This window comes from Pelodiscus sinensis, chromosome 5 (genome assembly GCF_052426305.1).
Source record: "Pelodiscus sinensis isolate ZL-2025 chromosome 5, ASM5242630v1, whole genome shotgun sequence".
In the NCBI taxonomy this organism is placed as follows: Eukaryota; Metazoa; Chordata; order Testudines; family Trionychidae; genus Pelodiscus; species Pelodiscus sinensis.
Genome location: NC_143056.1, coordinates 74,746,659 through 74,759,102, shown reverse-complemented (window position 1 = coordinate 74,759,102; position 12,444 = coordinate 74,746,659). Strand labels below are relative to the sequence as shown.

Genomic DNA, 12,444 nt, shown 5'->3' with positions numbered 1-12,444 from the left:
TCCAATTATTCTGTTGCATTCTCTAAAATTTTTACAGAAAGTGTTATAAACTATGTGCTACATAAAGCATTTTTGATAAAGCATTTCCATAAGGAACCATGAAACAAAAATTATGATCTTACTTCATGAATGATTCAATACTTAAAATAAATTCAAAAAGACTGTTATAAATACAACAATACATAAATCAGAATATCACAGAATCTTTGAGACAGGAGTTTCTGGTCAGAAGCAGTGTTTTCTTTTCTGTTTGTATTCTAGCACTAAACTTACAAAAATAATGCACTAAGGGCTTGAGCCATCTGCCCCAAATCTAAAATGCAGTGCTATGTGGGCAGATGAACTTCTGTAAATTGAGGCACCTTCACTGAAGTCAAATGTCAAATATGAGTTCACATGTTAAATCTATACATGAATTAGTCTCTTATTTGTATATTGGTGGATGACTCACAATGGGAGCATGTTAATGATTTGTCTAGGTGACTGTTCAGAGTTTAAGAAAAAGTTTGTTGTTTTCTCACAATGCAGATTATCAAGAGAACATGAAGTTGTTACAACTGTTAGCAATTTCTACAAATGGAGGACAGAATACCATTCAAGGTAGCATCATTTCCAGGTGGATCAGCAGCACCAGTCTGTATTATTTTCTTTAGCCTCCTTATTTGCAACAAGTCCGATGTATTTGAAACTGTCAAGTGAAGGGCATAAAATAGAGCAAAGCAAGCTCAGATGTGTTTGTCTTCTGCTGCAGTGCTACTCAAGTTATTATTCCAGTACACTAATGAATAAGAGATAAAGTATGCTGTATACACTACACAAACCCACCATGGCATCACAGGAGCTTCTTTCTGCCCCAAATCCACTGATACAGGCAGTTAGTGGCGCCCCCTTTCTTTTGATAGATAGCCCTGTATTTTGTGGAGTTGTTTAAAAACAGCATGAAATTCATCTATGTGCAAAGAAAAATCATATAAATATGAAGATGTTTAGTAACTAAAATACTACAGTGATAAAACTCTTTAGAGGGTATTATCAGAAATAAAGGTCACTTTAGTAAGTAATGGGCCTGAGGCAAGATGGGTGGGTACTGTGTTAAAGTTTGTTTATTGTTCTGGCTGGAAACTCCTCTTCATATTTAAATTAAGTGGTGTATAAAATGTTTTTTTGCCACATGGGTATCTTTCCTTTCTCAATGAATGGTATATATTTGTAGTCAAATATTAGTGGCCAAACTGGTACATTTTCTCATATTCAGTGCATCCTTTGAACTGTTAGACTGCTCTGCAGAGTGTGGTATTTTGATCAGTGTGAAGAAGTGCTGATCCAGTTTTTTTTAGGAAGTTAACTTGATTCTGTTATTTATATTTCCTTGCACTGGATTTTACCATATTTTTGCTCCATTTTGCAGTTTTTGATTCCCCTAGGGCTTAAAGCATGATTAAGTTTCATACCTTGTTTCCAGTGGTGAAGTTTGTATTCTAGCACTAAATTCTCCAAAAACACCAGATTACAGGTTAGATTCATATCCACCTTACAAGCCATTATGTCTCCTTGCACTAGCTAATGTTAATGCAAGATATATCCCACCAGAAAAGGCAGGCACTTTTTCTTTTTAATGTGGCCCTTGTGAATTTTGCTGGAGGAACAATCAGCTAAGGGGATACATTTAATCAGCAACTCTGGGTGCACAGTCTCCTAAATCAGTGGTGCTTATTGTGCTGCAGCAGTATCACTCTAGGCAGCTTTGTGCTGTCAAATACCCTTTAATAGGGTTGCCACCCTGGAAGATAAGCTATCACCTTCTTTGGCTGAATCTGGTCCTACAAATTGATGATGGTGATGGTAAACACAGCCAGAAAGCTTTAAAAACAACATTCTCATTCTCATGTAGCAGCATGTCTGTGTCTATGGTATGAAGTAATGGAGAGTGTACCGATATTAAAACTGGCTCAACAGCTGAGCACATATACACAACTGATCCAAATGGTGAAAGAAAATCAGTCAAAATATTCCATTCAGAAAGCACACATCTCCATAAAAAAATCCTTGAAGAACAAAGCTGTATTTTCCTAAAACTTAATAAAATACCATCCATTAAAAAAAATACGACATGGTAAAGACAATTTTTTCTTTTAATGCAAAAAAACAACCATCCAACATTCAGAATTCTAATCCTAATTCACTTATAGGCTTGGTTGAATTTAATATTTACTTACATAAACTTGAGAGTTAAAAAAAATAAGAGGAGCTGAACTTTGCTGCTAAACTTATCGGCTACATCTAGACTGGCATGATTTTCCGCAAATGCTTTTAAAAGAAAAGTTTTCCGTTAAAACCATTTGCGGAAAAGAGCATCTAGATTGGCACGGAAGCTTTTCGGCAAAAAGTGCTTTTGCGGAAAAGTGTCCGTGCCAATCTAGACGCGCTTTTCTGCAAAAAAGCCCCGATTGCCATTTTCGCGATCGGGGCTTTTTTGCGCAAAACAAATCTGAGCTGTCTACACTGGCTCTTTTGCGCAAAAGGACTTTTGCCCGAATGGGAGCAGCATAGTATTTCCGCCAGAAGCACTGCTTTCAGACAGTAGGAAGTCAGTGTTCATGTGGAAATTCAAGCCGCCAGTGTAGATAGCTGGCAAGTTTTTCCGCAAAAGCAGTTGATTTTGCGGAAAAACTTGCCAGTCTAGACACAGCCATTGAGTCCACATTTCTGTGGGGGAGAAAAATGCAATTGTACTAATACCAAAATTAGATTTACAAAGTGACAAAGATAGATCTGCGTGCCTAGATTATCAATTTTATACAATGACGAATTAAACTTTGTATGTGATTACACATGCCTCTCATTAACTTAATTTACTATATTCATTAAAAGAAGAAGCTGTCATTGTTATCCAAACAATTTAAAACCATTTTCCCCTAAAAATAAAAAGTAAAAAATGTGATTATAATTCATGAAAGTGAGATATTTGGATATAACTTGTTCAAATTATACAAAGATCTGTCCAATGAGCTGTGGAATAATAGACTTAAATCCTCTATAGGGATCCATGACAGATGTTAATATAATGACAATTTATGTATAGCAAAGATATTACTAGGGAAAGAATGGAGTTTGCTCATCCTGGGAATTGTGGGAAAAAAATTCACATTTTGGGGGATACTAAGAAACATTTTTCCAAAGTAGTTTGATTAAGAATTATGGCAATTGTTTGTAAATCCCTCGGTAGTTGCAAAGTCATAATAAATCCTTAAGAGATGGATTAGTGAGCAGAAGGCAGACCAAAGGTGCATAGTAAATTCATTTATCTCATGACTCGAGGGCATACCAGAATGGTATAATCTTTCTGTAGGTGATATATGCACTTATTAAAATGAATAAATAAATCAAAACTAGTCCTTTAAATAGAGCACAGTAAAGAATGTGATCAAATAATAGAGCATTATATTACAGAACTACTGAGAAGTTTGGCCTCAGGCTAATGTTTCAGGTTGGCTAAACCAGAAGATAGAATTCTTTTAACATAAAATAAAAAAAATGTGATTATAGAGCAATGTCTGTCTTGGATCATGACAACCCTGTGGCCTCCGTAGTATGACATTACAGCATACTGAGTTTCAAATTTGGTTTCGAGCTAGTTAGCCTGTAGGCTTCAAGGTCTGATGGAAAGTGTTTAGATATTTTTCATATTTCAGTAATAGCATTTAAAAATAGATTATATCATGGCAGTATTCTCTCTTTAGATCATTTAAGTGGCTGTAATAACAAATATTCCTTATAATAGCCTCAGTTCTGTATCTATGGGCAACTAAAAACATCAGAGATTTTCACAAAAACAATGCAATTGTTATAATAATGAGGAGATTTTTGAGTAGGTGTATATATAGAGATTGTTAGCTTGCAACCTAATTTTTCCCTCTGCTACAAGTTTAAGTAGTTCCTTGGTAACCAGAATTAATGACTAAAGCCAGCTAATACAATAACTAGTTTTGTTCAAAGGCAATGAAAACTCTCCAAACTACATAGTTCACAAAATATAAAGAATTTCACGTCACTTGGGGTCAAAGTTGACCCTAGAAAAGCAGAAGTTCTTAAAAAAAAAATCTTTGTGGATGTCAACGAGTAGTTGACTAGACAATTAACTGATAAGCTTATTGGTTTCTGTGCGGCCTCTTTATCAGAGGCAGCAAGGGGGGGAAGCAGGAGCCGGTGCTGCCTGCCCTACCTCCGCAGTACTGCTGGACAATGGGGAGCAGGGGAGGTGGCTCTGGAAGATGAGAAGCGGCCTCCGTCCATGTTACGCTCAGACTCCCATCATGGATAGAGGCTGCTGCCACCCAACAGCACCCAGTGTGTGAGGGGAGCCAGTTTTTAAACTGGATCCCCTCATGGACCGGCTCCCCCTGACTGTGAGGCAGCAGCCTGGGATGGCAAGAGGCTCCCCGGGAGTGGGGCTGGTAGCTCACTGACTGTTGGCTCCACCCCCGGGGACTATCAATTTCATGCAGTTACACAACTATTCAATTACCTGATATCTAACATCCCCTACCAACACTATGATTTTGTTTGTCAGACTCCAGTTCAGCAGGGTGCTAAATATATGTATATTGAAAAGGTAGGTGACAAAAAATTAACTGTTTTCTGATAGACAATGCAGTGCCATCAAAACCTAACATGTTTTGCTGCGATGTGTCAATTTTGATGGAAATATTTCAACTTTTATATTTTTATACATTTAATTTTATATTATATAATAATGTTCCAGAATTATCCAAATAAACTACTGTGTCCAAACTGAAGTTTTTCCAAATTGTCAGGTTTTTTTCCACAAGACAGAAATTCCCTTTTCTAACTATCTCTAATATTTAACTTTAAGCCTATGCATAAATCACACAAATCAAGGTAAGATCTCCTACTTTATTAAAAACAACAAATTGCCTTGTGGTTATTAGGATTTTACCTCCTGTTGGTTACCATGTTCTAACAACATGAGTTAAGAACACACCTATTTCTCCCCCCCCCCCGGTGAGGACAAAACCACACAAACTTTTTAGCCATACACGATTACCTTTCATTTCTCATTAGCCTCAACAGCTTTAGGCTACCGAAGCCCAGGATTCCAATTGTGTATATTAAGAAAAATGCCATGAGATCATGGATGCGTCTACCCACATCCTGGTATGGTTTTTCAGAGACTGTGGCCTGCATTTCCCACTTACAGAAATCCAGGCTGCAGGAACCATTCAATGTGAAAGGTACCTGCTGGTGGAATATCTCAGGAAACAGTTGAGAGAGCTACAGGTCCCATTCTAGATTCAGGAAGATAGGCCACGAATTTATGAAAAAAAGAAATACAGCGTGAAGTGATTCTCCTATGAACAGAATAGCAAACATTTTTCTAAAATGATTAGTGTTTACAGGTGCTAGGCTGAGATCACAACTGGACTTTGTCTTCAGAACAACAGTACTCAAAAATGTCTGAAAATTAGGGCCCTCTTTAAAGCGATAGCAGATGCCCAAAAATTAAGGTACACAAAATCATGAGTCAATAGGACAATTTGACATGTATGCTTATTTCCATAGGAAGGGGTTTTTAAAAACAACATGCTGAATGAAATCACAGATCTAAAACAAATTAAAACAAAACCCACCCCACGATAGCTTTTATTTGATTTTAGATTTGTAAATATACACACACAAAAAATCACATCACAATAATCACCAGTCTCAGCAGAAATGGACACAAAGTGGCTGCTTAATATTGGACAGTGAAACAGGAAATGTCTTAAATGAAAACAAAGCTCTTGAAGAAAAACAAATTGTCACAGCACAGAGAAAGAAAGGTTATCTGATGCCCAGTATGGAAACTCAATACAGATTACCCCTTCTGTACAAATAGCATGGGTGTAACTAATTGTATAGCAGGTCAAGATAGTCCAGTTAGTACCAGTTACTCTTTAGGCCACTTTATTTTGAATATAAATAACATTTACCAACCTTTTGCTAGCTCTTCCCTTAGTTTCAAGACGGCCTCAAGGTCACAGTCAGTAGTAGCATATGCATGTGGCACAGTAGTTTTAGATTCTGTTAATCTCTTAGCAATAATTCTTCGGATGTTGCTGGCAGGAACTTCTGTGAATATACCCTGAAAGCGAATATTTTGCATACTAAATACAGGGAGAGAACACACACTTCTTGTTTCAGCAGAGATTAGGGCAGTAATGCTTTTCAACTGAGAGCTTTTGTTCATTTACAACAAATCTCAAATTTTTAAAAGCATTAAAGTTTAGCTAGTATTAACACATCTAAGATTAAATTTAAAAAATTGAATTTCCCAGACAGAAAAATCCTAATCAGACCAGCAAAATAGGCTATATAGATCCCAGGAAATTAACACACTGCAGTATTGTTTTATCTTGCTCCATAAAGCTGAAGTGTAACAAAATGAAGGCTGAAAAAAATCTGAATATTTGCTCCATTGCACCATGCCTGCCAGGTTTTAATCTGGATGAAACAGAGATTCTAGCCTCAGTTCTATAACATTATACAAATACTTGACTGTCAGCAAATACAGGAATTCAAGACAGGTGGTCCATACACACAGTACTGACAAGTAACAGTCTTCTTTAAAGACATTTCCATTGTCATATACATTTGGAGGGTAAAATGTTTCTTTTATCGATTTGATTTCTATTATTTTGCCCATATTTCTTTCCTATCCCTAATAAGTGTCACAGAGCAGGTCCTTTTGACCACAGCCTCGTGCGCGCATTGCCCATTCTGCCACACAAAGGCCCCTCACAGAAAATGTAGGCCGCTGACACACTGAGAAAGCATAACTTGTAAGCGCACAATGCAGCTTTCAGTGAACAGAATTTAAACTTGTAGGCATCTAAGAACAGGGAGGTGAGCATGAAAAGATAGAGCACAACTGCAAGAGATAGATAAGACGCTCTTGACCGGTCCTTGAAGGTAGGGAGGTAGGCATAGGGAGATAAGATGCAACTGCCATGCACACTGACCATGCTTGCACCCAGCACTGTCCACAACGCCATCAGCCAGGCATCATGAAAAATCCTATAGGGCAATATTGCACATTACCTCATTACCAGCTTATCAGGCCCAGACAGGGAACAGACCCTAATAAGGTACCAGATATCAGGTTATGTTATAAAAGACCCTCGGCCCCTTCGTTCAGGGCGGTTCCATGTATTGAGGGCACGTGTCTTTTTGCCCAGCTGAAGGATTGATCACCCTGAGGCAACCTCCCCACCCTTCGAGTCAAAGATAGAGGTGCGCAAGTTCTGAGCATGCTCTGAGTTCTAGTGTGTCTACGCTGTTATCGTTGCTGGATTTGTAAGTATTGCTTAAATATATTCGTTATTGGTTTAGTTAATAGTTGAATCATGTTAATGTCATTGTGTAATTCTGTAGAGTGTAACTGAGTTCTATTAACCACACTGTGTATATTGTATAATCTTGTGTTGTGTAGTGGTGTTGTATTTAGGCCAAATATAAGTGTTAGAAATAGAAACCCAGGAGTTGTTAAGTTGTAGAGATAGATTTATGACTAACTCCACCAGCTGCCCTAAAATAACCATAGAGGGGCTGTGGACGGAGTTTTTATTATCATTATATTGGCTTTGTTTTTGTATTTTTTGCTTGCATGCTGCACTGCCTTAAGCGAATTAGAGATAGTAATTTAATTTAAACGAATTATAATCACAAAGTTTGTAATCAGTTAAGTGCAGTTTGGTTCAGTTTTTCCCTCCTGTAAAAGCACTAGATAATTACTTGTTAAAAATTCATTTTAAAGTCATTTGGTTTTAATAAAAGAATCATTTTGCTTAATAAAAAAATCATTTGTTTCACCATCATCCAGTAGTTTTCACTGGGTAGTAGGCTTTAACCTCTGGGGGCTCCCATCACATCACCGAACCAAGTAGCGACAATAAGGAACAAGACAACTGCAGTTTACAGAGTACTGATATAGAAATTATTCCAAAAATATCAGTCCTAGTTCTCAGCTGATAAAATCAGCATTGCTTTTTTACAGCAGCTTGGGGGGCTAAACAGTTCTGCTGCACCTTTATTTTAGTGGAAGACTGTTAGTGGAAGCTCTGTTGAGCTATCGATTTTTCTGTCTTCTCAGTGGTTGCTTAAGACAGGTTTCATGGTACATCTCTCCTCTTTGTCATCTACCTGCCTCTCCTGCCGAATTTATTCACTTATCACAATTCAGCATTCCCAACCTTTTGATGAAAAAGAATGATATTGCAAGCAATTCCTCACAATCAAACACAGTGTGTTTTGATACAGCTGCAGACAAAGCACCATTTTCTGAAAAAAAATATTTAGGCCTAGAATTTTATTACTTTTTTACCCTTACCAAAAAATCTACAACATTTTGTGTGGTTCATCATAGAACACCAAACATTCTATAACTCTTATAAACTATCAACAGGTACCAGACCTGAACCTACAGCTCTACTTCAAGGTTGGTTCTAGAACCAGAATGGTCTAGTTTCACAGACCTTATATGGAAACATTCTGGTATGGTGGAATTCTCCCCACTCCATATAATAGATCTTTCAATATTTCCGCCATTTCGAGTCAAACTATTCCAAGAAAGGCTCACAAGATTTTGATGTTTTAAAACACAAACATTTATATTTACTGAGCCCCAATCCTCTAACTCTTGCCTAATCCCACTCCACATGCTTTACCTATATATTTTTAATCTATACTTATAGAATTTTGAATGTATGTGCCTTTTATTATTCAAAGTCTTCAAGGGTTATACATATAATCAGATACACATATTGTATATTGTACCTGTTGAGGAAACCTAGCCATTATGGCCTTATATACTCTGGGGGGAGGTAAGGTTCTAAAAAGGGAGATCAACGTTGATAAAAAAGATCACTTGCGCTCAACTGACCTAACAACTTACAATGTGCACTTTGTCTTTATGAGGTTTGATATATAGCTGGGTCATGCTAAATGAGTTAAAACTGTGTGGTTTTCAGTCCAGTTAAAGTAGCTTAATTGTATTAATTCAATTGGGGAGAAACACCTTTTTCTGAGCATATATAAGGACTGAGAAGTTAAACTGCATAACTAAATTCACAGTGAGATAGAGTTAGAATAAAACCCAGGAATTCTAAATCCCAGCTCCTTGTCTCCAATTGCTAGATAATACTGACTAAAACGAAGTTCATCATATTGTCATTATTCTTTTTCTTTAAATAAAAAGATGAGGTGTTATGAAGTTTTAACTGAATGCAAGCTGTTACTTTAACAGAAATATTACCTGAGCTGCAGGCTGACCAGGTATAGAAATTGGTGGAAATGTGGGCCGCGGATAAACAGAAGACACAGTTGTTGCTTGTGGAGCCAAAGGCACTACGGTAAGCTGAGGAGGGGCTGGGGAAACTACAGGTCTTGATTCAGCAGCTTTGCTCTTCTGTTTCTGTTGCAGAAGATTGAGTGCATCCCTGTTGATTAAACAATAATATGAAAAAATGATTACAAAAGACAAAGCATAGCAGATACACACAAAACATGAAATACAGTATTACAATTTCAAGAGTCAACTTTAATTAGCCAGGAACTGCTCACAAAATTCTGGATATTAAACTAGAAATTAAAAGGCAATTATATTTTAATCAATAATAATTTTCAAACTGACAACTCCTAGGAGCAGGAAAAAATGCCATAAATGTTTATAGATTATTCACCCCTGCCATGTTAGGATTTAAACATGCAGCAGCACAAGACAGTTGAGAAACAGGAGTATGTTTATCATCTTTAAAAGACAACAGTAGCTAAACTATACTGGGGATTGTATTGCCAATTCTTAAGAAGAAGGTGTTATAGGAGTAGACGGGACAGGCATTCAGATTATATTTGGGACACAGGAAATAAAACCTGTTTCGTTTATTCTACAATAAATGATCATAGACATAACTGAATTAACTGTGAACAATGAAAAACAAACTATCTATAAATAAGGCTAAAATTAGGTCATGGAGAACACGGTATCGGTGATTTCCAGAGACCACTGTGACATTTTATGCTGTAGCCCTGGGGCACTGGGACTGGAAGTGTCAGCCAGCAGGAGCCCCTGCAGCTCCCAACCCCCCGTGGGCTCAACACTTGTTTATTTTTAATATAATACCCCATTGCTGATAAATTAAAGGAAAATAATAGCTACTATTTTTATATGTTCTATAAAACATGTACTATTGTTTGCTGGTTAGCTCGGACACTATTTCAACAGTTGCATTAACATCCTTCACGCTGGTGTACAAAAATGCTTTGATACACACTGTTGGAATGAAGTTGTTATAGGATCAATAACAATCAACCAGAAACATTATTTGTTGATGTGCCTATGCACAACAGGTTAAGCTAAGGAAGCAATTTCACCCTTAATAAACAATTTACTTACTCTTGCAAATTTAAAAAAAAAGTCACACATTGAATGGCATTGCTTTAAAAAAAAAAAAAAAAATCAAGCATTTGCTATTTAATATAGGTCCTGTACTAGAAGAAAAATTTTAACTGAATAATTTTTTTTTAAAATGTAGATGTTTTTCCTGAGAAAATGCTCACAAATCAGATACAAAAAGACATTAGAAAATTATTTCTGCTTTTTAACATGGCAATAATAAGTATTAATTAATAACCATCTGGTTATTTTCATAATATTGACTCAGATTTTAACTGTCCAAAAACATAAAATTATTAGGATAACAAGTCTTTATTTTTCAATTTGAAAATTCATTTAGAAGTCTTTAAATCCTATACATGCAACACATTAACTTTCTTAATACAAAAAGTATGCAATTCAACTGGTTAATAAAAAGATACGGTGGGGAAACAGTTTATGAATGTCACAGGGTACAGGTTGGACCTCCCTGGTCCGGCACCCTCACGACCCAATTGGGCCCGAACCATGGAGTTGGACAGACCAAGGGAGGTCAAGGGTCCCGTCGCAGTTGTCAACACGGCTCCCTGCTGAGGCTGCCTGCCCTGCTGCATCCTGCCCCCGACCATGCCAGGCCTGGGTGGGGCTACATTCCCCACCACACCAGGCCTAGACAGGAGCTGGCCCTGCTGCTGCAAGGCCAAACTGGTGCTGTGCCCCCCCTTCCCCATGATGCCAGCTTGGGTTGCGTGCTCGGCTGCCAGCTCTACTGCCTCCAGCCCCAGATAGTGCTGCACTCGCCACTGTGCCTGCCCCAGCTGAGGCTGGGCTCCTGGCAGCCAGCTCCGCTTCCTACACCCTTGGCCAGGGCCATGCTCCCCACCACACCAGCTCAGCCCAGGCTGCGCTTCTGAACCTGGCCAACTGGGCCTCTCTGGTCCAGCAATATCCAGGATCTTGCCGGACCAGAAAGCACTGGATTTTAAAAGTTCAACCTGTATAATTAAAACATTCTTAAGATGGAGGCCTGCAAATAAAGCAGGTCGGAGGACACCAGGCATCTCATATCAAACTACAAAAGTATTTTTTTTAATGAAGTTAGCAGCAACCCTGCTTTTAAAACCCTTTTTTAAAATCCATTAACACAGCACAAAGAAAGGGAAGAAAATCTTAAGACAGGTAAACGTAATGTCAAAACTGCAAGTGTTCATTGGTAAGCACACATTTTCCTTCCCACCACAAGTAAAAAAGTAATTAAATATTCCTTGTCAAAATTGTTACTGCATGGAGTCCATATAGACTGGCAACTCAGTGTTACACTTCACTTCACCACTGTAATAAGATGGCCCAGATACTTAGAAATGTGCAGCCTTTCAAATTATATTTTCAGAGTCTCCATGTGAAGTACTAATTTAGCAGAAGCTCAGATTTAGGAAGTTCTCTGCATAATTTAGACACCTTTTGTTCAACTGCAATTGCCTATTTGTACATTTTACATTTTAAATAGACATATTGAAATAGAATATTCTAAAGAATACCATTTAGAGGGCTCAATTCTGCAAACTTTACTAAATTAACAAAACCTTGCAGTATGTGGTTACTATTAAGGAGAACTCTAGCATCACTAGTTGTGGCTATATAGTACTGTGCTGTTCCTCAGCCACCTCAATGTCCAGAGAACAAGGAGAGACAGAAAAAACAGGCCAGGTTTACAATTAAATTGCTACAGTTGCATGGCTGCATGCTGCAGCATTTCAGTGTAACCATTCATTACACTGGCAATCGGAAGGTTCTCCTGTTACTATAGTTAATCCACCTCCCTTAGAGGAGGTAACTTGCTTGCCAGAATAATTTTTCCATCAGCTGACTGCTGTCTACATGGGGAGGAGGTTAAGTACATTTAATTACGTTGCTCAGGGTTGTGGATTTTTTCACTTAACTTTTTTAGTGTAGATCTGGCCTCAGAAAGGAAGAAAGATGGTCAAAGAGTGTTAACATTTTGATAGAGAAAGGAA

General features: G+C 37.7%; 1 protein-coding gene across 3 annotated transcripts in view; it reads right to left on the bottom strand.

The window, feature by feature from the left end:
• The window catches only part of PDHX (pyruvate dehydrogenase complex component X), a 106,851-nt gene that overhangs the window by 32,525 nt on the left and 61,882 nt on the right, over positions 1 to 12,444 (bottom strand). For all 3 annotated transcript variants that reach the window (XM_089778541.1, XM_075927469.2, XM_075927468.2), the window contains 2 exons: positions 9,311 to 9,494; positions 5,995 to 6,142 (listed from right to left, as the gene is read on the bottom strand). In XM_089778541.1, coding sequence (XP_089634667.1) covers positions 5,995 to 6,142; positions 9,311 to 9,494 — 332 coding nt within the window. The remainder of the gene's footprint in view (positions 1 to 5,994; positions 6,143 to 9,310; positions 9,495 to 12,444) is intronic.